Genomic DNA, 26,500 nt, shown 5'->3' on the forward strand with positions numbered 1-26,500 from the left:
ACAGAAGAACTGGGCAGAGGTGAAGGGGCATTGAGAGGATTCACCAGAGACAGAGTGAGGAGCAGAACAGGCAGATCAACGAAGTACACATGCTGAGGGAAGCAGCGGGCGAGACAGGAGAGGTCTGCTACACCATGTGGATCACCTCCTAGGAAGGGATTGAACTCGCATTGAAGTAGCCGTGGCTCATTTGCAGTGCTTCATTCTAACCCATTGCACCACCAGGGAGGGCCCATTTTTTTTTTTAATGTACCATCTTAGCCATTTTTATAAAAAGATTTCTTTTTATGGGGCTGCCCTGGTGGCATGACGGGTTAAAGCACAGCACTATGAAGCTGTTCACAGCCACTGAAACACAAGTTTAATTACCTAGCCAGGAAGGTGACCCAAATGGTGCAGCAGACCATTTTGACCGCTGCTCCCCTCAGCAGTGTATTTCAGTGTATCTGCCTGTTCTGTTCTCTACTTTCTCTGGTAAATTCTCTCACCTCCTGTACCTCTGACCTGTACCCTAGTTCCTGTATGTATAAATAATAAATCTTTTAATAAAAGGCTTATTTTTATTTTATACATACAAGAGCTGGGGTATAGGCTAGATGTGCAGGGGGTGAGGTGGAGTGAGAGGATTCACTAGAGATAGAGTGGGGAGAACAGGTGGGTCTACTGAAATACATTGTTGAGGATAACAGCAAGGAGACAGGAGAGCTCTGTTGTGCCATGAGTCAGCTCCCTGGCCAGGGATCCATAGCTTCATAGTGCTGACACTTAAACCCTTGCACCATCAGGGAGGTTCTGAATCTAAAACTTAAAATGCAGTCTTTAAAAGAAAGGAAATCTGGGTCCTCCCTGGTGGCACAGCAGGTTAAAGCCCAGCACTAAAAAGCTTAAGCCACTTCTGCATGAGTTCGATTCCCGCCTGTCCCGGAGGTGATCGCATGGTGTGGCAGACCTCTCCTGACCCGCCCGCTGCTCCCCTCAGCAGTGTACTTTGTAGATCTGCCTGTTCTGCTCCTCATTCTGTCTCTGGTGAAGCCTCTCACCGCCCCTGAGCCTCTGGCCTGTACCCCAGTTGGGTCTGCACAAATAAATAAATCTTTTTTAAAAAAAGGAAATCTACCAATTGTCTTTCCCTTCCCTGCCTGTTTGTCTTTTCTTTACTCTGCATATGACACCACTTCCTTACAGTATACCCAGCAAATCACTTTTCTTCCATCATATCAAGATTTTTTTTTTAAGATTTATTTATTTATTCATACAGAACTAGGGTACAGGCCAGAGATGCGGAGGGTAAGAGTATTCACCAGAGACAGCGGGGAGCAGAACAGGCAGATCGACGAAGTACACTGCTGAGGGGAGCAGGTCAGGAGAGGTCTGCCACGCCATGTGGATCTCCTCCAGGGCAGGCAGGAATCGAACTCATGTGGAAGTGGCTTAAGCTTCTTAGTGCTGTGCTTAGACCCGCTGCGCCACCAGGGAGAGCCCATATCAAGATTTTTAATGAACAGGTTCCAATTTATCTTGCATTCATTCAACAAGATTTGTCCATTACTTTACTGGTCACAGGATTACAGAGGTAAGATGGTTAGATAAATTTGTGTTTTTTCTGGAGCACACAGTTGAAGGAAACAAATAAGGTCCTTCTATATGGTAATATTTCTGGGCAGGGTAAGGGTTACCTAAGGACCTACAATCTGCCTGCTCTAAGTAGGTGCAGCCATCTGCCACATCAAGACAAAACATCCTTCAGTGTATAAAGCCCTTAATGGAAAGGAACTTTAATACAATTAGTGTGCAATAAAGAAAAGAGAAGAAAAAGGCAAAAAATATAGTTTTTTAATCAAACACCCAAAGTTACCTCTCCCCTCATGGGTAAATGCCAAACTAAACAAGGTTGGCCCAAAGCAGAACCACTGAGGCCTGAATGACTGCACCAGGTCAGGCTAAAGCGTGTTCTGGTGGGGTCCACAGGAAAGGGGCAGAAATGGGCCAGAAAAGAAAAAATAAAATCAAAATCAAGATAAATGCTGCCTTTGTTAACCTGCCCACCAGTCTCACCCACATCTATTTCAGCTGTCTCCTACATTCCCCAAGTCCAAGGCTGAGAAGCAAGTGTAGCTTCTTCACATGTATCTCTGCTCCCTGTGCCTCCTCCAAATCTCCTCTTTGCTCTCCTTCCTTCTTTCTCCTGTCTTCTTGCCAGCTTCTCCCACCTACCCAGCTCCATCTTCTTTGAGTAGGGCAGGGAACCTGGAACCTCTCCTTTCCCTGGGGGCTACCCTGTAATATAAGCAGGGAAGACTGGGAAGAAACAGCATCCTCTTTATCAACATCAACCATGAACAAAGGCCATTTTTTTGTCTTTAAGATTTATTTATTTGTGCATACAGAATTGGGGTACAGGCCTGAGCTCAGGGATGGTGAGGGGATTCAACAGAGGCAGAGTGAGGAGCAGACCAGGCAGATCGATGAAGTACACTGCTGAGGGGAGCAGTGGACCAGTCAGGAGAGGTCTGCCACCTCTGGGACAGGCAGGAATTGAACTCGTGCTGAAGTGGCTTTAGCTTCTTAGTGCTGTACTTTAACCACCAGGGAGGGCCCCAAGGCCACATTTTTAAAGATAGTTTTGTCCTTATATTAAATAACAGCTTCATTTTAAAAGTGAATGGATAATCAAGTATTTTTCAGAAAAGTATCTAGGGCTTTAGAGCCACATCTTGAGAGTTGTGTAGCAGAGATGAATTTCATAACTTCCTGGGGTAGGATAGAATTCACAGATCAGGTGAATGGCACAGCAGACATCCCCTGTTTTCCTGTTGTTCCCCTCAGCAGTCTATTTCAGTAGATCCACCTGTTCTGCTCCCCACTCTGTCTCTAGTGAATCTTCTCACCCTCCACACCTCCCCAGTGCTTGTATGCATAAATAAATAAATCTTTTTTTAAAAATCTTAAGAGGGATCAGAATGGGGAATTTTTCAGAATTACACCTGGAAAAACAACCATTGAAACAGACATACAAGGGTCCTCCCTAGTGGAACAGCAGGTGAAAGCACAGTACTGTGAAGCTATCACAGCCACTGAAGCACAAGTTCAATCCCCAGCCAGAGGGGTGACCCACATGGCATGTCAGTCACTCTGCCTGTTCTACTCCTCTGTCTGGTGAACCCTCTCAACCTTCACAACTCTGGCCTGTACCCCAATTCTGTATGAATAAATAAATAAGTCTTTAAAAAAAGAAGAAAGAAAGAAAGAAAAGAAACAGGCATACAAAGAAGAGATTGGCTTAGTATGACAGGGAAGAGTAAGTGAAAGCCAATATGCATAGAGCTATCCCAGTGGGAGGCTCTCCTTTTCGCCCTTTCTATGGATCCATTTATTCTCCATCCAAGTTAGTGTGGTAGGTATCATCATTAATGTTACTGCTTTACGGGAAGATCCTTAAGGCATTTGCCAAGGTTACTTAGCTAGTGAGTGGGCATTCTTTTTAAAAAAAATTTATCTATGCATACAAAACTGGGGTACAGGCCAGAGGTTCAGGGGTGCTGAGAGGATTCACCAGAGACAGAGTGGGCAGCAAAGCAACCTGCTAAGGGGAGCAGCGGGCTAGGCAGGAGAGGTCTGCTGCTCCTCCCTCGTGCTGCAGTAGCTGCAGATAGCTTCACAGTGCTGTGCTTTAACCTGTTGTACCAGAGAGACCCTAGCTGCCAATATATTTTTTTAAATAATAGTTTATTTTTACATCATTTTGTGCCTTTTTCCATCTCAGTTGTAATCCCCATCACCAAATCACCCATGTGCCATCACCATAGTCCAGTATACTTTCCCCACACCATTTTTGATCCCATTTCCCATTCCACCCCCATAAAATGTCTCTGGTATATAGTTGTTCATTATTATTATTTTCTCGCCTGGTCCTTTATCCTCCTACTATGAATTAAATCATCCAGTATTTTTCCTTTTCCTTCTGGCTCTTTTCCAGCTCCATCCAGGTTGCTGTAAAAGACATGTATTTATTTTTTTTTTTGGTTGCTGAGTAATATTCCATTGTGTATATGTACCACTTTTGGGCACTTGGGCTGTTTCCATGTCTTTTCTATTGTGAATACAGCAGCAGTAAACATGGGGGTGCAGGTGTCTTTTTGAATCAGTGTTTTTTTTAGTGTCTGTTGGGTAGATACCTAGGAGTGGAATTGCTGGGTCATATGGAAGCTCCATTTTTAATAGCTGCCAATATTTTAAAGTCAGAACATTTCCCTTAAAGATCCAGGTTTTCTTGATACATGGGAAGATGTGACCACGGAAGAAGCCATTCCCATTATTTGCGTCTTTCTCAGTATCCTGATGGGTTCTACACTTTAATTTATGCAGGTCCCACATGACCTCCCTGTTGCATCCCAGACACAGACTTTATGCCAGTGTTGGCTCATTCATGCATGAGGCCTGCTGGCCCCTGGCTTGTGCAGTAGGATCTTTCACCCTTCCCTAGCAGTCTTGAACTACCTATCTTGAACCCAGGATGCATTCAGGATATATCATACAAAGAAACAATTAGAAATAAGGACTAAATTTGGGTGCTTGGGACTGTGATTATACTATTTATAAGTACAGTCAATCCTCTGGGTCAGCAGGCTATTGGTCCCAGGACACCCACGGATAACAAATCCTCAAATGCTTAAGACCCTTACATACCCATGGCATAGTATTTCTGGCATAGTATTTCAGTCTCACCTCTGCATACCCTTTTACATGCTAAAATCCTCTCTAGACTATTTGACATATCAAATACAATGCCTGCTATGGAAGGAGTTGCTATACTGTATTGTCTACATTGTATTAATGACAGTGAAAGACATTGTACATTTTTATTACACATGTTCAACATAGGTACTTGTTCAACTATTGGTACTTATTTAAGGGTCTAGCAAAAAATGTTTTATTTCAGTCATGCTTCTCCCTCTCACAGGCCTCTTTCAAGCCACAGATAAAAGCAAGTAGCTTAAGTGATGGGTTTATTGTTGTGGCCGACCAATCAGTGATACTGCTGGACAGTGCTTGTAGGTCACTTCAGTTGCATCTTATATTCGGTAAGTTGAATGTCATGCAATTTAATTAATTGGAAGTCAAATATATTTTGCTACCAGTTTCTGTCCGCATTGCCTTTTCTTTGCCCCATTTTTTTTTTAATTTTTTTTTTTTAAAGATTTATTTATTCATACAGAACTGGGGTACAGGCCAGAGAGGCGGAGGGCGAGAGGATTCACCAGAGACAGAGTGGGGAGCAGAACAGGCAGATCGAAGTACACTGCTGAGGGGAGCAGCGGGCGGGCAAGGAGAGGTCTGCAACGCCATGTGGACTCCTCCAGGGCAGGCGGGAATCAAACTCATGAGGAAGTGGCTTTAGCTTCTCAGTGCAGTGCTTTAACCCGCTGTGCCACCAGGGAGGGCCCTGTCCCATTATTTTTAAGACTTGGGTCTGAACTAATTTAAAGAAGTTCATCTTGAGTGCCCATTTTGTGCAGAGTGCTAGACACAAAGATACTGAGATATTTTCTCTCTATAAGTCTCAGGCAAGACATAATTTAACTGCATGGTTTTTGTGTTATAAGACTATAGAAAACAGTCCTGAATCTTGAACATAATTTCTATATCAACTGATATTTGAGTACTTTTTTTTAAAGATTTATTTATTTATTTATTTATGCATACAAGAACTGGGATACAGGCCAGAGGTGCAGGGGTGAGAGAATTCACCAGAGACAGAGTAGGGAGCAGAACAGGCAGATGTACTGCTGTTGGGAGCAGCAGGCAGGTCAGGAGAGGTTTGCCATGCCATGTGGGTCACTGCACTGGCTGGGAATCGAACTTGCACCACAGTGCAATATGGATCCCTTCATATTACTGTGCTTTAACCCATTGCGCACCAGGGAGAGCCCCAATATTTGAATACTTTTAGAATGCAAGGGAGTTAAAGGACTTAAAGTTTATGCCAACACAGATATGAGTGCATTATTCAGCAGCCACACTATACCTTGAATGTGGCTAACCTCAACGGATCTCAGAAGAGTAAATGTAGGGACAGGGCAATAATTTTGCTCGAAAACATGTGAAAACTCTTTCTGTCTAGTAGAAATTTTAAGAGACATGTTGAGGGGTTTGCCTAAGAATTTAGACAAATAACAAGGAATCAGAAGTCACACTTTTGAGAATACAAGTCTTGATCAAGCTATGGAGGCCAAGAAACTTAAACTTAATATATTTTGTGGAACTTTGTACTGGGATCAGTCATAAGATTCATGTTTTCACTAATGGAATAGTAGTGTGTTAGTATATAATACATTTGTAAAGAATATTTACTGCTGAGTAATTCTTCATAAGCATTTACACTGTCCTTTTTTGATTGAGCTAATAGTGATTTACAACACAGTATATGATTCAGAGCTATAGGTTCATACCTCTTCAGAAATATTACCACACCACACCTACCACCAAGTGACCCATAGGATCCCCTGTCCTCCTCTCCCTCTCAGGTAGCCTCAGTGCTGCAGATTTCTAGGGTGTTTTCAGTTTGAAGTTGACCCTTTGTTTTGTTTCTTTGTATTTCACAAATTAGTGAAACCACTGTTTTTCTTTCTTCTTCTGATTTATTTTGCTCAGCATTTTCTCCCCTTCCAGTTCCACCCATGTTGTTGCATATGGCAGGAGGTCATCATTTTTTATAGCTATATAATATCCATTATAACAATTCCAGTATTTCTTACTTTTCCCCTTCTGCTTACCTTTCACTCCCCTGGGCCTTTTTGCCATCGTGTAAACATTAACTTCTGCACTGTGACGAACACTATCAGTGATTTGCATGACTCTTCTTAGCTCTTACTCTGCTCTGTTTGTCCTGTTTTCTTACATGTTATATTATTTATCATGCTAATTTTTATCATCTATTTCTGCCTTAGAATGTGTTTCCATGAAGGCAGGAATCTTTTGTTATTCTCAATTTATGCAAAAAACCTGGAACAATGCTTAGCAAATAGTAATCACTCAGTAAATATTTGTGGACTGAATGAGAGTCTGGCATTCCTTTTTACCTTAATCCCCACTTTTTTTTTTTAATTTATTTATTTATGCGTACAGAATTGGGGTACAGGCCAGAGGTGCAGGGGTGGTGAGGCAGGTCAGGCAGTTCGGTGAAGTACACTGCTTGAGGGGAGCAGTGGGCAAAATGGGAGAGGTCTGCAGGGTCATGTGGTCACCTCTGGGGCAGGGATTGAACTCGCACTGATATGGCTGCGGCTCACTTGCAGTGCTGCGCTTTAACCTGCTGCACCATCAGGGAGGGCCACTCCCACATTTTTTAAATATTTAAAGGAAGCTTAAAGTAGTCAATTTTTAATGACAAAATTTGTGATTTTTTTGTGTATTAGAAAAAAAATTAGAAACATATCTAAGGAAACTTGTAACTTTGATTTGAAATTTTCAGATACCAAAGTGGATGTAGTTGGCCTTTGTCAAGAAGGAAAGTTTCTTTTGGTAGGGGAAAGAAGTGGCAACTTACATCTCATCCATGTAACCTCAAAGCAAACCTTACTCACTACCGTAAGACCCTGCTATGTTTTTCATTTAAATTCTAAATGATCTCTGAAAACACCAAAAAACTCCAGAAAAACCATTACTTTGTTTTAAGCTAAAAGGATGTTTCTTTACAATGAGAGTCATACCTTAGAAACAGTATGATTGTCCAAAGTACATTTCCACTCTAAAATGTTTGGGTTACAGTTGGAGTTACTGCTAATTATAGTTGATTACTCTTGGGCTTAAAGAATATAAGACTTGATTGTATTTTCCTAAGTTTAATTTTATCACTTGAAATTATTTTACAACTAGGCATTTGTTCAGAAAACTAATGATGAAAACCAGCACACTTACCAGAATCTCGTTATTGAAAAAGATGGTTCAAGTGAAGGTAAATTATTTTTGGAGTGGTTTCTGCTTAATACTTGATTGAAAAATCAGGTAATAGATAATTACACCAATTCACCTTTGTGCCACTTACACAATATTAAGTTTTCTACTGATGCAATTAATGTTAATCGTAATTAACAAGTTTTTTATTTTAGCTCTTTTCAGAGGTTAAAATATGCTTTTCCTAAGTATATTATTATAAATTAATTTTTACAGTTTTGAGAGTACAGTAGATCACCAAGGAGCTCTTAAATTCTTTTTAAAAAAAAAAATCTGTGGGTTTTGACATATTTGTCACATTTTTATTTCAGCAATGTTAGCCAGACTTTAATTCATTTTGATACATCTTGAGATTATTTTCTTGGCAAGTAGTTTTTTTAATCAATATTTCTAAGAAATTAACTTTTTTTTTGCAAATAACTTGCCAATTCTTTATAAATAATCCTTAACTATATCATTGCTATATTATTTGATAGTTAAAATTTATGTGAACAAGTTAAGCTAATTCCAGGAACTGGGCTGAATTTTAGAAAAGCTGGGTTCAATTTTATTTTAATAGGTTCCTATTACATGCTACTTCTGACAAGCAGTGGATTTTTTTACATAACAAACCTCCAGCTTGTAAGAATTCAACAAGGTGAGTAATGTATCACTGTTACTGATTTGAAGTAGTACTTCTTACTTTTCTAGATTGTTTCTTTTTTTCCCCCAAAGATTTATTTATTCATATAAGAACTGGGCCAGAGGTGCCAGGTGGGTAGGGGGTAAGATGATTCACCAGAGACAGAGTGGGGAACAGAACAGGCAGACTGACTGAAATACACTGCTGAGGGAGGCAGCAGGCCAGACAAGTGGGTCGGCTGCCTGTCTGGGTATCCAACTCATACTGCAGTGGCTATGGATAGCTTCATACTGCTATGCTTTAATTCATTGTGCCACCAGGAAGAGCCCTAAGTTAACTTTAAAGTATTTTCAAGAATATTTCACTTTATGGACCCTTCCTGGTGGCACAATGGGTTCAGGACACAGCCTGGCAAGCTAGCCACAGCCACTTCAATGCAAGTTTGATCCCCCATCCCGGAGGTGACCCACATGGCGCAGCAGACCTCTCCTGACCCGCCCACTGCTCCCCTTAGCAGTATACTTCATAGATATGCCTGTTCTGCCCACTGCTGCCCACTCTGTGAAGCCTCTTACTGCCCCTGCACCTCTGGCCTGTACCCCAGTTCTGTATGCAAAAATAAATCTTTTTAAAAAAAAAAAATATTTCACTTTATTACATTCTGTGATACTCAGTATACTTTTGAGTATTTGTCATATACTTGAATTCTGTGCTGTTAGTGCTGAAGAGAATCCAAAGAAATCCAATTTGTTCACAGCCTTTAGGGAGGTTACCACTTCTTTGGGAAGACAAGACACAACTAGTGTAGTAATAAAGAGCTGTATTTTGAGGAAATGAACCAAGAAACTGAAGTGACTGAGTGCTAACAGAACAGAAAAATAATCTAAGCTGCGTGCTGAGTAAGTGATGTGGACTACATGTCCCTTTGAGCTGAGATCAAGGAGTGGGTTCGGGTGTATGTTCGACCAAAAAAAAATTTCTTAATTTACTACATGCCAAGAATATGCAAGGTCCTGTACAAAAGATTTCAGATACATAGTTATGCATATTTTCATGAAGGAGCAATGCAAGACAAAAGGTCTTCCAAGATGCAAGTGAATTTCAGGTCTAGAACTTCAGAGCTTGAACAGCAGTGGGAGAGTAGGAACCAAGAGGATGCCCTCTTGTTAGGAAGAAGGGTGGTAGGGAAGGTCAGGAGGAAATTTAGGGGCCTGGAAGGCTGCTTGGGAGTTACCCTAAGCACAGTTTGTGGTCAAGGGCAAAACTGGAAAGTCACCACTACCTCAGTTTCTGACCAGTGTTCTTTTCACTAGATTGTATATAATTTTACCTTGACACAGAAGGGATGACATATAGATCAATACTATAGCCTCCTTTCTTTTTCCAATGCAGCAATCGAGAATGCTGACTTCAGTGCAGCAAAGAAGGTAAGATAACAAGATATGTTGTCTTCTTGAAACTTAATCATGTAAGTTGAAGAGAATGTTTCTGATTCTCAGTGGTCTACCGGTTGGTGTTTTGGGAATTTACCAACAGATAACATTTTAGTATTGCTATTTGAAAATCTATATAATTGATTGATATAAATTGTTTTTTGTCAGCCTTTTCCAGAAATTTGGCCTGTGGTGCATAGCTGTAACATTCTTGACTTTTTTTTTTAATTTTGCAGTTACAAGGAGAGATCAAATCCAGTTTTATTTCCACAGAAAAGTATCATCCTCTTGGTTGTCTCAGTCTTGTGGCTGGTGATTTAACCAGTGAAATCCCTGTGATAATTGGGGTAATCCTTTTTTCTAACATTGCAGTTTTTTGTTTGGAAAGTTCCTTCATTAAAGCACATAGTTTTGGTTAAATTATTAACACATTTGTAATGTGTAACAGAAACAAAAAAATTACAAAGTTAAGCTCAGGTTAAATCAGTAACTAAACCTAAGTTTCTGTGTTGGAAAAAAGATCACTTCTTTATTTTCTGAAATCTCCACCTGAAATTTAAATTACTTTTAACTAGGAGTTTAGGCAAAAATAAGACAAAAGCCTTACAGTTTTGGCAGTATTTAGTATTAAATGTTGAGGATAAATAACAAAAATATCATTGCAGCTGTCGTGAAATATTGTCTGTATATCATTACTTTCAGCATACGTGGTGGGAGGTGTGATGACCATTGGTGACAAAGTCAGGTGTAATACTGATTCTGTAATTTTTTTTTTAAATTTATTTATGCATACAAGAACTGGGGTACAGGCCAGAGGTGCAGGGGTGGCGAGAGGATTCACCAAAAACAGAGTAGGGAGCAGAACAGGCAGATTGACAAACTACACTGCGGAGGGGAACAGCAGTCAAGACAGGAGAGGTCTGCTGTGCCATATGTGGGTCACCTCCCTGGCTGCCACCAAAGAGCCCCTACCCCATGTCTTAAGGGTATCACCTGAAAGTGCCTACTCCTTATTGACTACTCACATGACAGCAATGAATAGCAATAATACTATATTCTTGCTATTCTGTTCTGCTGAAAATGAGCTAAGAGAGGAACTGAGAGATAAAAGCTAGTTAGACTTGAATATATAAATATATTTTGAAGTTAATAAGTACAATTAGGTGTTTCTGCTTGGAGGAGGATTCAGGTCTAAGAACCAAATTTGCATTTGATGTTCCCTTTTTACTTCTGTAGGGAATTGGCAATTGTGCATTCTCAATATGGGAACCAGATTCTTCCAGAGAAGGAATGACAGTTAAGAATGTTATTGATGCAGAGATTATTAAAGGTAAAATAAGTTAATGAAACCACTTTTGGTCATTATTGGTGAGTTTTAATTTCCATGTCAACATGTTAAGTCTGGCATTTGACCTGACTTTATCATTTTTTTAACAAGCCAGGTGAATCTCAGAATTTTCCCCTTACATCACCATTGTTGACATGTTACTGTAATTTTCATGGGGAGAAGGAAGAGGCTTTGCTTTCAGCACCTAAAAAATTTTAAGATACTGAAGAAGGATTTAATGAGAATGGCAGCCTTGTATTTAAATATAGTTCTGCCTTTCCATAAATACCTTGATTTACTGTTGGTATGTGGATCTGTGTCATACAGAAATGTAACCCCTCACTTGCCCTGCTCACTCTTTTGTAGGTGCAAAGAAGTTCCAGCTGATAGACAATCTACTTTTTGTTCTTGATACTGAAGTAGGTTTCTGATAATTCTCTTTCAATATTTTTGCTTGGTATTATGTCAACAATCCAACATTGTGCAAACACAAGAACATTAGCCAGCATGGCTTACTAATTCCAAATCTTGTGGTTTGTTTCTGTGTGCATTTCAAAAACTGTATGCTGAAATATAAAGCTTTAGTTATTGAGGCTAAAGAAAATGTGTTTTTGCAGAACATGCTTAGCTTATGGGATATTTACACTCTGACTCCCATATGGAACTGGCCCTCTCTTTCCGTGGAAGAGTTTCTCCTCAGCACAGAAGCAGATTCACTTTCATCAGTCACCTGGTATGTTATGACACTGTACTGATAGGCCTACTGTTAGAACCAAGTTACTTGCCTGGCTCTATTAGCTCATTGGTATTGCGTTTTGAATAACACTGTGAGCAAACAGACCGTAAAGCACCATTTTTATTGTTATTCCAATTCATCGAGAACAAACAGGCAATACAAATCTCCCAGCAGATATGTTAGAAAGAGTATCCACCCAGGGCATGAACATGTAGCAGTCAAATTCAGAGTCACTGTATGAATCAGATTTAACTTTTATACAAGAACCACTTTGTTTTCGCTTCTTGCTAGCAATTGGCAAAGCTTACTTGATACATTTGAACCTCTTTTCTCTTTTAGGCAAGGAATTACAAATCTCAAATTAGTAACTCTGACTACTACTAATAAGGTATTAGAAATTTTTCTTTCATGTTTGTCCATATTTTGTGATACAAATAGCATGAACTCAACAAAATAATGTGTCAATCATATCTCAGTAATATAGAAAAAATTGCATTAACTCTCAATACAAAAGTATTTACAGCATATTAGTTCTTAAGTCACACAGATACTTGACAAAGCAGAATGAATCCTACAGGCTTTTTTATCCTAAAAAAAAACTCCTTATTTTAAACAGCATTTCAAGGATAAAAATATACCCAAGAAATGAAAACATATCTTAGAGTAACTTTTACATAGTTCTGCTTCTAAGGAATTGCATTCACCTTAAATACTGATTATAAATGGACCTCAGGTATGTGAATTTTCATTCAACAGTTTAGAAAGGTGGAATACAACATAATCTATGTAACAGATTTACTTATGAAGTTAGGTTCTGGTTGAGCTTTGTACGAGGTGTTTTAATCTATACCCTGGATTTGTGGAGTGCTGTCTTGTGCTCATACATTTATACTGACCTATAAAATGGCTTTACAATTTTTTTCTTAGGTGAAAAACTTAATGGTTTATTCATTTCCTACAATGGAAATCCTGTATTCTTTGGAAGTATCTGGTATTTCTTCTCTGGTTCAAACAGGAATTAGCACAGTAAGTTCCATGTAAAGTTTAAGTTAAGCATGAGTAAAACCTAATGAAATACTGGGGTAGTTCCAGGTTGATAACTTCATTTGTTAGAGCTCCTCAGGTACACTTCAAGGTCATTCTTCATGTTTAAAATAAGAGAGAGAAAAGCAAATTCATCAAATAACGTACCAGACATCTGCATATTTAATTTTGTTTTGTCTCCATGGGGGGTGGGGGGGGGAAGAGGAGCTTACTCCTTTTACCTTTTTTTTTTTCTTTTTGATAATCTAACACTTATATTTTATTAAATTTATTTTCTTTGTAATTGTGGTCTAAAAACACACCTTACTGTATTTGTTTAATCTCTCTTTTTTTTTTAAAGATTTATTTTTATTTATGCATATAAGAACTGGGGTGTGGACCAGGGGTGTGAGGGGGGTTGGGGTTGACAGGATTCATGAGAGACAGAGTGGGGAACAGAACATGTGGATTAACTGAAATACACAGCTGAGGGGAGCAGTGGGCTAGATAGAACAGGTCTGCTACACCATGTGGGTCAGCTCCCTGGCCAGAATTTGAACTCGAGTTGCAGTGGCTGGCAGTGACTGGCAATAGCTTGATAGTGCTGAGACTTTAACGCCACAATTTTTCCAAACCATTTAAAAAGTACTTGGTGCCCCTGTGCTCTGTCACCCCAAACAACCTTCTTTAGCTCTCTTCACTGGTCAAGAAGGACATCATTCTACAATACAACAATCGAATTCAGAAAATGTTAAGATTAATACAACACTGATATGAATTACGCCATCCACATTCAAATCTTAAAGCTCTTCCTTTAAAGCTTATTCTTTGCCTGACCCAGAATCTAGCTTCAGATTTAGTTGGCATGTCACGTGATCAACTCCTTTAGTCTGAAGCAGCTTTTGTCTCCTAAAACCGACATTTTTTTTTTGCAAGTTCTAGTCTGTGCAGTCGAATCTATTTGGATGTGTCTGATTGTTTCATTATCAGATTCATGCCAGGTTTTTTTTGGGCAAGAAAACTGAGTATAAAAACGGTCCTAACTGCATTGAGTTAAGAAGCTAATGTCCATTTGTCCTGTTTATTGGTGGTGGTAAATTTGATTATCAGGATATGACACTTTTGCCAGACTTCCCCATGTTACAGGCACATTAGCCCCTTTGTAACTAGTAAGGCATTTCTGTGGTTTTCTCTTGAGATTAGTAGACTGTCATTTGCCCAGTAGTTTTTCCCATTGTTTTTTAGAATCCACTGGGGGCCAATTCCTGCCTAAACAAGTTCATTTGGTAACTATATGATGAATTTTTTTTATTCTAATTTTAAATATGTTTTGGCTATTGTTACAGGATACCATATACCTTCTGGAAGGAATTTGCAAAAGTGATCCAAAGTAGGTCATGTTTTACTTTATCAAATAAGTTGTTAAATAACACCTTTGTTCCATTTACTTGATAAGTGACAGATAAACTTAAGACTCTTTTTCAGAGCATCTGAAGACTCAGTGTCTGTTTTAGTCATCAGATGTCTTACAGAAGCTTTACCAGAAAATAGGTAATCAGCTTCCCCTTTTTGTAAGTCTTACCCATTAATGAGAAGCTCAAATTCTCTAATAATTGAAACTTTTCCCCAAATCTCTTTTTAACAGGTTGAGTCGGTTACTTCACAAACGCAGATTTGCAGAAGCTGAGAGCTTTGCCATTCTGTTTGGACTTGATGTGGAGGTAATTAGTCATGAATTCACTTTCCATCACACAAATGTCTTCTTGGGTACAAGAGGTTGGGTAGATGAACACGTAAAACAATTGGAATTTAGTATAGCCAGCCCATAACTAAGATCAGACCAAGGTAAGGTAGGAATTCAGAAGAGACATTGACACGCAGTTGGGTGGAAAAATTTCACTGAGAGATAATTTTTTTTGATTTAATTATTTATGTATACAGAACTGGGGTACAGGCCAGAGGTACAGGGGCAGAGTGGGAAGCAAAACAGGCAGACAGACAAAGGACACTGCTGAGGGAAGCAGCAGGCAGGTCAGGAGAGGCCTGCCACACCATGTGGATAACCTCTAGGGCCAGGGATCGAACTCGCACTGCAGTGGCTGTGGCTAGCTTGTAGCGCTGCGTCTCAACCCATTGCACCACCAGAGAGGACCCAATAGCATTCAAGAATTGGGGTACAAGCCAGAGGTACTGGGGGGGGGGGAGCGGGGTGGTGAGAGAATTCACCAGAGACAGAGTAGGGAGCAGAACAGGCAGACTGACTGAAATATGCTGCTGAAGGGAGAAGCAGGCGTGTCAGGAGAGCTCTGCTACAACTTGTGGATCATCACCCTGGCTGGGAATTGAACTCATGCTTCAGTGGCTGCAGATAGCTTCATAGTGCTATTCATAGCTTCATAGTGCTACTCTTTAACCTGGCGTTACCTCACGGGGGAAGAGTTGTTGAGTAAAATCTGTGGGGTTTTACAAAGTGGATGACATGAGCTAAATCTAGACAGTGATGACACCATGGCAATGATTCACGCCACGTATGGAGTAAGAAGATAGCCGTGGATGAGATAAGGGGCACCAGTATGTGAGGATAGAGGAAGATAGACTAAAAGCATTTGGGAAGAAGTGGAGGAAGGAGAGCCCACGAATGTACAATCAGAAAACCAAGGACGGAGAAACTTGTCAGGTATGTGGGGTGTGAGCAACAATTTCACATCCTACAGATAAAGTCTAATACAGAATCAGAAAAATGTTGGATTTGTCTTACAGGTTGAGTCTCCCTTGAAAAGTCCTGGGGTGTAATGAAGTGGGGAGCCTGACTATAGCAGAGAGTTAATGTTTCCTGAATGATTTATGGGTTAAAACTATAATGTTTAAAAACATGCAAGACAATTCAGAATAACTTCTAGTTGGGTGAAACAGGACAGTGTATGTTATTTGGAAGAAGGGTGTTAAACAGAATTGGTAATGAGCTTTATTTATTTTTGAGTTAGGTGATGAGCACATGAGTTTTTATTATAATGCCTTTTAAACATCTGAAAGTTTCATAAATTTTTTAAGTGTAATGTAGAAAAAACTATTTATAAAAGTGATTTTCAGAGAGCAGAGAAACAGAAATAAACTACTCTTGCTTATTTTTTTCAGCTTTCAAAACCAGAATCTCTGTCAAAGTTACTATTTCGTTTACAAAAAAAGGGCTCAAATTTTGTTTTATTTCTTCTGACTCTTGCTATTTCTCGCTATAAAAGAACCTTGAATTGACCCCCCCCCCCCCGGTGATGCAATGGATAGGTAGGACATTGGATTAGCACTGCAAGCTAGCCAGAACCGCTTCAGTGTGAGTTCGATCCCTAGCCCGAGAGGTGGTCCACATGGCGTGGCAGACCTCTGCTGATCTGCCCGCTGCTCCCCACTCTCTGGTGAAACCTCTCACCGTCCATGTACCTCTGGCTTATACCCAGTTCTGTATAAATAAATAAATAAATCATTGGGGGAAAAAGAAAAAACCTTTGATTGCCTTAGAAAACTAGAGATGAAATGGAGTTCATTGTGCGATCATTTTTTTGTTTGGCTTCTATGAGTGTTTGTTGTGAGAACTTGTTTATATATTGCTTTTATTTTTTATTTAATAGTTTATTTTTACATATTTTGTGCATTTTTCCATCTCAGTTGCAATCCCCTTGGGTTTCCCATCACCAAATCACCCATGTGCCATCACCATAGTCCATTGTATTTCCCTCCCCCTACTGTTTTTGATCCCATTCCCCACTCCAAACCCACAAAATGTGTCTGGTATATAGCTGTTCATCATTATCATTATTTTCTCGCCTGTTCCGTTATATTCCTGCTATGAGAGAAACCATCCAGTATTTTTCCTTTTCTTTCTGGCTTATTTCACTAAGCATGATCTTTTCCAGCTCCACCCAAGTTGCTGCGAAAGACATGTGTTTCTTTTGTTGTTGTTGCTGAGTAATATTCCATTGTGTATATGTACCACATCTTTTTAATCCATTTTTGGGCATTTGGGCTGTTTCCATGTCTTTCCTATTGTGAATAAAGCAGCAATAAACATGGGGGTAGAGGTGTCTTTTTGAATCAGTATTTTTGTGTCTTTTGGTAGATACCTAGGAGTGGGATTGCTGGGTCATAGGGAAGCTCCATGTTTAGCAGTTTGAGGAACCTCCAAACAGTTTTCCATAGTGGTTGTACAGTTTGCATTCCCACCAGCAGTGCAGGAGAGCCCTATTTCCTCCACATCCTCTCCAACATTTGTTGTTGCTAGTTGTTTGAAGATGTGCCATTCTCACTGGGAGGAGGTGGTATCTCATTGTGGTTTTAATTTGCATCTCCCTTATTACAAGTGATGTTGAACATTTTTTCCTATGCTTGTTGGCCATCTGCATTTCCTCTTTGGAGAAGTGTCTTTTTAGCTCTACTGCCCATTTTTTGATGGAGGTGTTTACTTTTGTTGAGTTTCATCAGTTCTCCGTATATTTTTGTGATAAATCCTTTATCGTAGTTTTGTGTGAGAAAATTTTTTCCCAATCAGTGAGATGTCTGTTTTTCGTAATGTCTGTTTTGCTGTACAGATGCCCCTTCTATTTATCCTTCCCTTCACTATCATTGCATTGGGTGCTCTATCTTTAAAGATGTCACAGAATTGTATGTCATGTAGTGTTTGGCCCATCTTTGCTTCCATGTATTTTATGGTTTCTGTTCTTATGTCTAGGACTTTAATCCACTGCGAGTTGATTTTGGTGTGTGGTGTGAGGTAGTGATCTAGTTTCATTTTTTTACATGTAGCTTCCCAGTTTTCCCAGCACCATTTGCTGAACAAACTTTCTTTGTTCCATTGTATCTTCTCTACTCCTTTGTCAAAGATTAGCTGTCCATAAACCTGTGGGTTTATATCTGGGTTTTCTATCCAAATCCACTGGTCTGTTTCTGTTCTTGTTCCAATACCATGCAGTTTTGATTATTATGGCTTTGTAGTATAGCTTGAAGCTCATAATACCTCTATTATCTTTCTTCCTAGTTATGAGAATTTTGGCTATTTGAGGTCTTTTGTTGTCCTTTTGTATTTTTATTCCTTGTTTTGAACTGTTCTTGTTCATTCTTCTGTTGGATTTGGTTTGAGGGCTTCTTGTAGTATTTTTTGGAGTGGGAGTTTAGTCATGACAAAATTGTGGTTTTTCTGTTTGTCTGAAAATGTCCTTATTCTTCCTTCATAGGGGAAGGAGCTTTGCAGGATAGAGTATTCTTGGTTGGCATTTAATATTTTGGAATTTTTTGAGTATGTCCCTCTATGCTCTTCTTGCCTGTAGTGTTTCTTCGGAGAAGTCTAATTTCATCCGGATTGGTTTCTCTTTATAGGTTATTGGTTTCTTCCTTCTTGTCATTCTCATTATCTTTTCTTTATCTTGCAGTCTTGGAATTTTGAATATGATATGCCTAGCTCTTTGCCTCCTGTCATCATGGTAGTGGGGTGTTCTTGCTTCTTGGATGTATACTTTCATATATACTCCTTCATATTAGGGAAGTTATCGTCTATTATCTCTGTGAATATTCTATTTCTTGGCCTTTCTCTTCACCTTCTGGGATACCTATAATTCTGATGTTTCCTTTCCTAATGGTGTCAGATAGCTCTTGAAGTGTTTCTTCATTCCTTTTCATTTTTACTTCTCTTTGTTTTTCAATTCTCTTTGTTTCTGTGTCTGTGAGGGTGCTGATTCATTCTTCCATTTCATCTTTTCTGTTTCATTACCTTCCCCAGCATTCTTTATCTCCTCTAGTGGCCTTTTCATCGCCTGCATTTCTTCTATTTCCTTTTTTAATGTCTCATTTTCTTTCTTCAGTTCATTGATTGCTTGTCTCATATCTTTCTTTTTCATTTCTCTCATTTCTTTCATTCATTTCCTTCATCAACTCCTTGATGGCTTGCCACATTTCATGTTTTTTCCTTCTCATCTTCTTGTTTATCATGATGATTCTGAATTCTCTATCTGGTAGGCTGAGCAGTTCTTCTATTTCTTTGGTGGCTTCTGCTGACTGATCTTTTTGTGGTGAATTTTCCCACTGTGGACTTGCTTGAATATTTGTTTGTCTTCTTTTTCCGTTGTGTAAATACTTTCTATTCATTGAGACACAGTGTTGCTATTATTGACCAGCATTCTTTCTGGATGTTCTTTCTGTGTGTGACCAGCATTCTTTCTGGATGTTCTTTCTGGGATGGCAGAGGGACTTCCAGACACTTCAGTTGTGGAGGGTATTCTGAGCCTTGTTTTGTTTCAAGATCTCCTGTTTTTCCAGCCTCTACTATGTGGAATTATGTCTGTCATCTCTGCCAGTGACACTCAGGGGTCTCTTGTGGTGTTCAGCTTCTTCTGGTAACTCACTGAGTCCTTGTCTCTAGAATGTGCCTTTTGATTTTTGTAGCCTTCTGATGTCCCGGGTTCCCTCTATGCTTGGATGCAGCCGTGGGGGGTGGGGTGCATTAGAAGTGTTGCTGCTGGACCTGTGATTGAGCCCAGTCACTGGCTTTGTTTATATTTTGAGCACTGTGGGCCTTGCAAGGCAGTTCCTTACTAGCTCACACATCTTCTGGCCACTGCTGCTCAGTAACACCTTGAGTCCTAATTTTGTACACCACCCCGGCCCTCCCCCCCAGTTGTGCAGGCTGTCAGTCCTCCCTTTAGGCCTCCAGGGCTCTTTGTATCCACTCAGAGCTGTGTCTCCTGAGCAGTCTTTCCCTACCACTAGCAGGAATGTTAATGGGCCTGTTTTGACACAGTTTTAACTATTTTTCCCCCCTTGTATCTCAGGGGCTTTGTGAATTTGTTAGTCCTGCCTTAGTGACTAATGCAGGGAATAAACCTCCAAGCCTATGCTGTGGGGGTGGGTGAAAGGGTTGCAAGCCTTGCAGCAGCCCCAGTCACCAGATTACCAGATTTTCTTCCCTACCTCCCAGGCTTTATGTGCCCACTTGCACATAGAACCCAGCTCAGTTCTACTCACCAAGCCAAATGAACAGGAAGCCTCTGTCTGTGGCTCTAGAGCCTGGGCGATCTGAGTTGCAGTGTTCCACTTAATCCTGTCTATGGTGCTTCCAGATAGGAGTTCCCTTATTGGAACTCCCCAATCAGATTCTCCCTCAGTTATCTTCCTTCTAGTGAGTCCAGGGTGTTCTCATTTGGGTTGAAGCTTGTAGTATGTAAGTCAGTATTCCATTTTCAGTCCTAAATTCCTGTGCGAGCCGGAGCCCAGTGATCTCGGCATCTTTACTCTGCCACCATCTTGCCATCTTCTGTGTGATCATTTTTTAATACCAGCACCATTGCTTTGTAACTGTGTAATTTCAGGCATATTACTTACTCTCCAAGTCTCAGTGTCATCTGTTGCAAAGTGAGGATTTTAGTACTTAATTCCTCAGATTATGATTGAGTGTACATATTCAACTTCGGTTTTTTGAGAAGTTCATGAGCTCATGCACTTAACGCTCTTAGTACATTGCTTGACACATTTAATAAGGACTCAGTAGAAATCACTCTTCATCACCTGTTATTTCCTTTGTTACCTACATGTTACTCTTTAACAGTCTCTGATATGCAAGGATTCACTTTTCAAGCAGTTTATTGCATGCAGCCTGGGAAATCATCCACAAGCATTATTGTGCCTTACTTTCTTTGATGTAGCATGCTTATGTTCCAGCTTGTTTATAAGGTAAAAGCAAACGATATACTGGAGAAACTAGCCTTGACTTCTCTGGACACCAGCGAGCAGACCAGGTGGCAGGATCTTGTAGATGAAGCTAAGGAAAATCTACATAAGATCCAGGTGTGCGTCCCTCCCTCTCCCCATCCCCACCCCACCCCCACATAGAGAGTGCTGGGATTGATGGATTGGTCTACATTCAGGAGTCTTATACTGATCTGGCATTTATGAAACAGGATGATGAATTCGTGGAGAATTACTGTCTAAAGGCTCAGTGGATAACCTATGAAACGACGCAGGAAATGCTTAGTTATGCCAAAGCCAAGGTAAGTATTCTTTTATTATTATTTTTTTTTTAACATCATTATTCTTTTTGTGCATTTTTGGGGTAAGTATTCTTAGCATCTCTGTGTGTTGCTTTTAAAAAATGAGCTTTTTCTGTCATGGACCTTTTAGAAGGTGCTTTTTATTTTTGTAGCAACTGCAAAGAATGCCACTTTTGTTATGTGTTGTTCCCAGCCATGACCTTTGACGCTAGTTAGAAACCTATTGACAGGCAAAATGTTGTAAGCTGTTTATAAAACACACTATTTTTAAAGATATTTGATTTTTTTTTTTTTTGACATATATTATTCAGGGCACCCTCCCTGGTGGCACAATGGGTTGGAGCTCAGCACTGCAAGGCTGGCCACGCTGCTTCAGTCTGAGTTCGATCCCCACCCCAGAGGTGATCCACATGGTACAGCAGACCTCTCGTGTTTCACCTACTGCTCCCCTCATAAATAAATAAACAAACAAACAAACAAATAAAATCTTTAAAAAAAAAAAAAGAAAAATTTCTTTAAAAAGAAGATATATTGTTCACCTTTTACCTCAGTACACTGCAACTTCATTTCTAAAGATAATTTTTTCTTTAAACTCACAGAAAAAGCCATCTTTTGTTAACAACCTAATATAGTAGATATTCTAATCATGTTTTTTATTCTTCATCATAGCTTTTGAAGAAAGATGATAAAGCTGTTCCTTTCTATTCTGATGGCTTAAAACAGGTAATTGTATGCAGTTTACAAGTAAATTTGGGACAGAATGTGCCTTGACAATATGTTCTCCAAGAGCCAGTTATTTATTTGTTCATTTGTTTACAGAGGTAATATTGATTTATAACACTGTATGCTTCAGGCCTCTGCAAATGTCTATTCTCATGTTGCTCCCAACACTGAAACTACAAGAATCTTCCACTCTAATACACTCAACCTCCTTCCCCCTTTGAGCCCATCTCATCACCCCTCTCCCCCATAGGGATGGGTAGGGACCTTATAGCATCAATTCTGCTCTGGCAGAATTCTCTAAGCATTCTTTGGGTAGATACCTGGGAGGGAGTTGCTAGATCACTGGGTACATACATTTTTAATATTTTGAGAAACTGCCATACTATTTTTGTAGAGACTGCAATAGTCCACATTCCCAGCACCCTTGCCAATACTTGCTTCTGGTCTTACTGATTTGGGCCATCTTAGCACCACTGAGATATGAGATGGATTCTCATTATGGTTTGGATTTACATCTCTCTGATAAGTGATGACGAGACTTTATTCATGTTCCTGTGGGCCATCTGTGTGTTGTCTTTGGAGAAGTGTCCATTTAGAAGAACAATTTGCTTTAATACTCGTTTCCTTATCTGTAAAACAGAAATATCAGTATTTTATAGAGTTGTTTTGAGGTCAAGTAATTTCTGTAAACTTTGCTAAAGATTATGATAATGCCCCCACACACATATGTGCACATGTGCATCTATTTTTTTAATATAATAGTTTATTTATTTTTTTTTTATTAAAAAGTTTATTTTTACATCATTTTTCACATTTTTTTTTTCATCTCAATTGTAATCCCCACGGGCTTCCCATCACCAAATCACCCCTGTGCAACCACCATAGTCCCGTGCATTTCCCTCCCTTCCCCCACCCCCGTTTTTGATCCCATTCCCCACTCCACCCCCACAGAATGTCTCTGGTCTATGGTTGATCATTATTTTTGTTATTTTCTTGCCTGGTCCATTATACTCCTGCTATGAGTGAAACCATCCGGTATTTTTCTTTCTCTTCTGGCTTATCTCACTAAGCATGATCTTTTCCAGCTCCATCCAAGTTGCTGCAAAAGACATGTGTTTCTCTTTTTTGGATGCTGAGTAATATTCCATTGTATATATGTACCACATCTTTCTAATCCAGTCATCTACTTTTGGGCATTTGGGCTGCTTCCATGTTTTTCCAATTGTAAATAAAGCAGCAATAAACATGGGGGTACAAGTATCTTTTTCAATCAGTGTTTTTGTGTCTTTTGGGTAGATACCTAGGAGTGGGATTGCTGGGTCATAGGGAAGCTCCATGTTTAGCAGTTTGAGGAACCTCCAAACAGTTTTCCATAGTGGTTGTACAGTTTGCATTCCCACCAGCAGTGCAGGAGAGCCCTATTTCCTCCACATCCTCTCCAACATTTGTTGTTGCTAGTTGTTTGAAGATGTGCCATTCTCACTGGAGGAGGTGGTATCTCATTGTGGTTTTAATTTGCATCTCCCTTATTACAAGTGTTGTTGAACATTTTTTGATATGCTTGTTGGCCATCTGCATTTCCTCTTTGGAGAAGTGTCTTTTTAGCTCTTCTGCCCATTTTTGATGGAGTTGTGTACTTTATTTTTGTTGAGTTTCATCAGTTCTTTGTCTATCTTTGTGATCAATCCTTTAAAGTTAGTTTTGTGTGAGAAGATTTTTTTCCCAATCAGTGGGATATGTTTGTTTTTTGTAATGTCTCTTTTGCTGTACAGAAGCTCTTTAACTTGATGTAGTCCCATCTATTTATCCTAGCCTTCACTATTGTTGCACTGGGTGCTGTATCTTCGAATATGGTACTGAAGTATATGTCATGTATGTTTCGCCCATCTTTGGTTCCAGGTATTTTATGGTTTCTGTTCTTATGTCTAGGTTTTTAATCCACTTCGAGTTGATTTTTGTGTATGGTGCGAGGTAGTGATCTAGTTTCATTTTTTTGCATGTAGCTTCCCAGTTTTCCCAGCACCATTTATTGAACAAACTTTCTTTGTTCCATTGTATCTTCTTTGCTCCTTTGTCAAAGATTAGCTGCCTGTAAACCTGTGGTTTATGGGTTTTCTATTCAAACTCACTGGTCTGTGTGTCTGTTCTTGTTCTAGTACCAATGCATGTGTATTTTTTAACATCTCTCAAAGTAATTGCTTGGTATAATCTAGCTATCCTTTGCCATAAAGCAATAATACATCAGTGATTTATAAATGATTCTGAAGGAGAGCTGCAACTAATAGGCAAATAACTTCACAAACATTTTTGTTGTTATTGAATACAATGGGGTATATTTTCATTATTCCAAGTTTTTTGTGTTAAATAAAAGCAGTCATGCTTATGGAAATTTATTTATAATATGTGTGCAAAACTTCTGAAACAAGGCCTATTTTTTTGTGCTTTTTAATTTTAACATTACTGCACACGGGCCCCTCCCTGGTACCACAGCAGGTTAGGACGCAGCACTGCAAGCTGGCAACAGCCGCTTCAGTGCAAGTTCAATCCCTGCCTGCCCCAGAGGTGATCCACATGGCGTGTCACACCTCTCCTGGCCCACCCCCTGCTCCCCTCTGCTGTGTACCTCATCAGTTGTTTGTTCTGCTCCCCACTCTGTCTCTGGTGAAGCCTCTCACCACCCCCTGAACCTCTGGCTTGTACCCCAGTTCTATATGAATAAATAAAGAAATCTTTAAAAAAAAAAATTACTGCAGTCAACCTTCACGTTATCAAGCCCTCTCTTTTCAGGTACTAAGGGCTCATGCAAAGTTGACCACTTTTTATGGTGCATTTGGACCAGAAAAATTCAGGTGAGTATATTTATCTTTTCTAATTTTTGAGAGTACAAAACAAATTTGTTTGTATTCTTATAAACAAGTATTGCGCTAATTGAATTTGTGTTTCTGGGGACTTGACTAATAGATGTGCCTAAACTTTGGGCACTTCCTGCCATCTATGGAATTGGTACTGTATAGTTAAAAAAGAAAATTCAGTATACCAGGGACTAGGTAAATAAATAATAGTAAACCCACGTCATGGAATATTACATAGTCCTTAAAAAGAAAAGTTTACTTGTGTTTATTTGGTACAAGCTCTAAGGTAACATATAATGAGTTTTGTTAAGTATAGATTTTATGTAGGGAGAAAATGCCTACTTGTTGAAAATTAAAGGTGGTTTTTTTATACGTAGTGACTATCTCAAGAAGGACCTGGAAACAAGTATGATTTCCAGGGAAAACAGTAGCTCTATAGGTCTGGAAACTTATTTTTCACTCTAAAATCTTAGAGTTTTTTTTTTTTACTTTTTGAGGTTAAAAAGCTAGTTAAAATGTATGTTGCTATCCAGCTATAATATAAAACCTGAAAATGTTTTAAATGTCTTAACTTTGTCTGCCCTTTGCCTTCTCAGCAGTAGTTCTTGGATTGAATTTCTGAATAATGAAGATGATCTGAGGGATATTTTCCTGCAGCTGAGAGAAGGGAACCTGGTTTGTGCACAGTACCTGTGGCTTAGAAATCGGGTAAGATATTCTGCTTTTTTTTTTTTTTTCTCTGAATGTTTCCATAGCTCCTGAGATAACCAGTTGGATCATCACTGGGACTTAGTGGGATATAACTGTGACTGGGTAATGGCAGATTTCCAGACAGTCTAATAAAACATAGCCAGACCCAGAGAAAATTGTCCTCCTTTGCCATTATATTAGAGGGAATGCTATAAAATTAGAATGAATGTATTTTATCTCAGCAGTGAGTTAAACTTAGCTCAAATGGCAACACTGTATTAAGTGGTTTATAAATGGGCTTTCCTACATAGTAGGAAATGGTAAAGGATTGCCATCCCCACTATTGCTGTGAGTCTTCAAAATGTTGACATATAGTGTTAGGTACAAAAGCCAATATCTTGGTGTAGCCATTAATGGACATACTGGAGGTGCTGTCACTTCCCCTTAAGTCTTCCTTGGAGCCACGTCTGGTGCGTCCTCTGCTCAGTTACCTGGGACTAACTGCCACATATGGCTTCTGACTCAGATAATTTGCATATAGTTAATCATCCTCAGTACTCATTTAATGAGTAAAACCTTTCTTGAAATGACTTTCTGACCGATCTTGTCCCTTCCAGGGGATTGTCAGCTTAAATTGTTGGCTATATTTTGATTTCCCACTCTGGAATCTAGGCAAACTTTGAAAGCCAGTTTGATGTGAAAATGCTTGAACACATGCTGAACTCAATTTCTACACCAGCCTCTTTGCAAAAGCTTTGTCCCTGGCTTGAAAATGATGTGATCCCATTTGTGAGAAGGACTATACCTGAAGGACAGGTAAGGCACCGTCAATACTTCCACTCTGAGTAATTCAGTTTGGTTGTATGCTTTATCTCAATGAAGATGAAGTCACATTAACACCAGTTCATTGTCATCAGCTTTTGAAAGATTGTCACAAAGGTTTTAAATCAGTTACGTGACTATCTATGGATTATTTTATTTCCAGTTGATTTATCTATTTCAGAAAATTCTTGCAAAATGGTTGGAGCAGGCAGCCAGGAACCTTGAATTAACTGACAAGGTAATATCAGTGTGATTAGCATTGAAAAGCCATCTTGAAAACTTCCAAAGATAC

The 26,500-nt window shown here is 39.5% G+C and overlaps 1 protein-coding gene across 1 annotated transcript in view; it reads left to right on the forward strand.

Moving 5' to 3' along the window:
* The window catches only part of KNTC1 (kinetochore associated 1), a 77,392-nt gene that overhangs the window by 956 nt on the left and 49,936 nt on the right, over nt 1-26,500 (forward strand). Inside the window, exons 2-22 of the mRNA XM_012730918.1 lie at nt 4,961-5,081; nt 7,472-7,587; nt 7,876-7,954; nt 8,513-8,590; nt 9,968-10,002; nt 10,245-10,355; nt 11,245-11,338; nt 11,702-11,754; nt 11,953-12,068; nt 12,411-12,459; nt 12,999-13,097; nt 14,441-14,484; nt 14,580-14,645; nt 14,740-14,815; nt 20,793-20,918; nt 21,032-21,121; nt 21,791-21,844; nt 24,632-24,693; nt 25,293-25,404; nt 26,059-26,202; nt 26,390-26,446. Coding sequence (XP_012586372.1) covers nt 4,961-5,081; nt 7,472-7,587; nt 7,876-7,954; nt 8,513-8,590; nt 9,968-10,002; nt 10,245-10,355; nt 11,245-11,338; nt 11,702-11,754; nt 11,953-12,068; nt 12,411-12,459; nt 12,999-13,097; nt 14,441-14,484; nt 14,580-14,645; nt 14,740-14,815; nt 20,793-20,918; nt 21,032-21,121; nt 21,791-21,844; nt 24,632-24,693; nt 25,293-25,404; nt 26,059-26,202; nt 26,390-26,446 — 1,782 coding nt within the window. The remainder of the gene's footprint in view (nt 1-4,960; nt 5,082-7,471; nt 7,588-7,875; nt 7,955-8,512; nt 8,591-9,967; nt 10,003-10,244; nt 10,356-11,244; nt 11,339-11,701; nt 11,755-11,952; nt 12,069-12,410; nt 12,460-12,998; nt 13,098-14,440; nt 14,485-14,579; nt 14,646-14,739; nt 14,816-20,792; nt 20,919-21,031; nt 21,122-21,790; nt 21,845-24,631; nt 24,694-25,292; nt 25,405-26,058; nt 26,203-26,389; nt 26,447-26,500) is intronic.

Source organism: Condylura cristata, unplaced genomic scaffold (assembly GCF_000260355.1).
Source record: "Condylura cristata isolate star-nosed mole 26May11 unplaced genomic scaffold, ConCri1.0 scaffold00029, whole genome shotgun sequence".
NCBI lineage: Eukaryota > Metazoa > Chordata > Mammalia > Eulipotyphla > Talpidae > Condylura > Condylura cristata.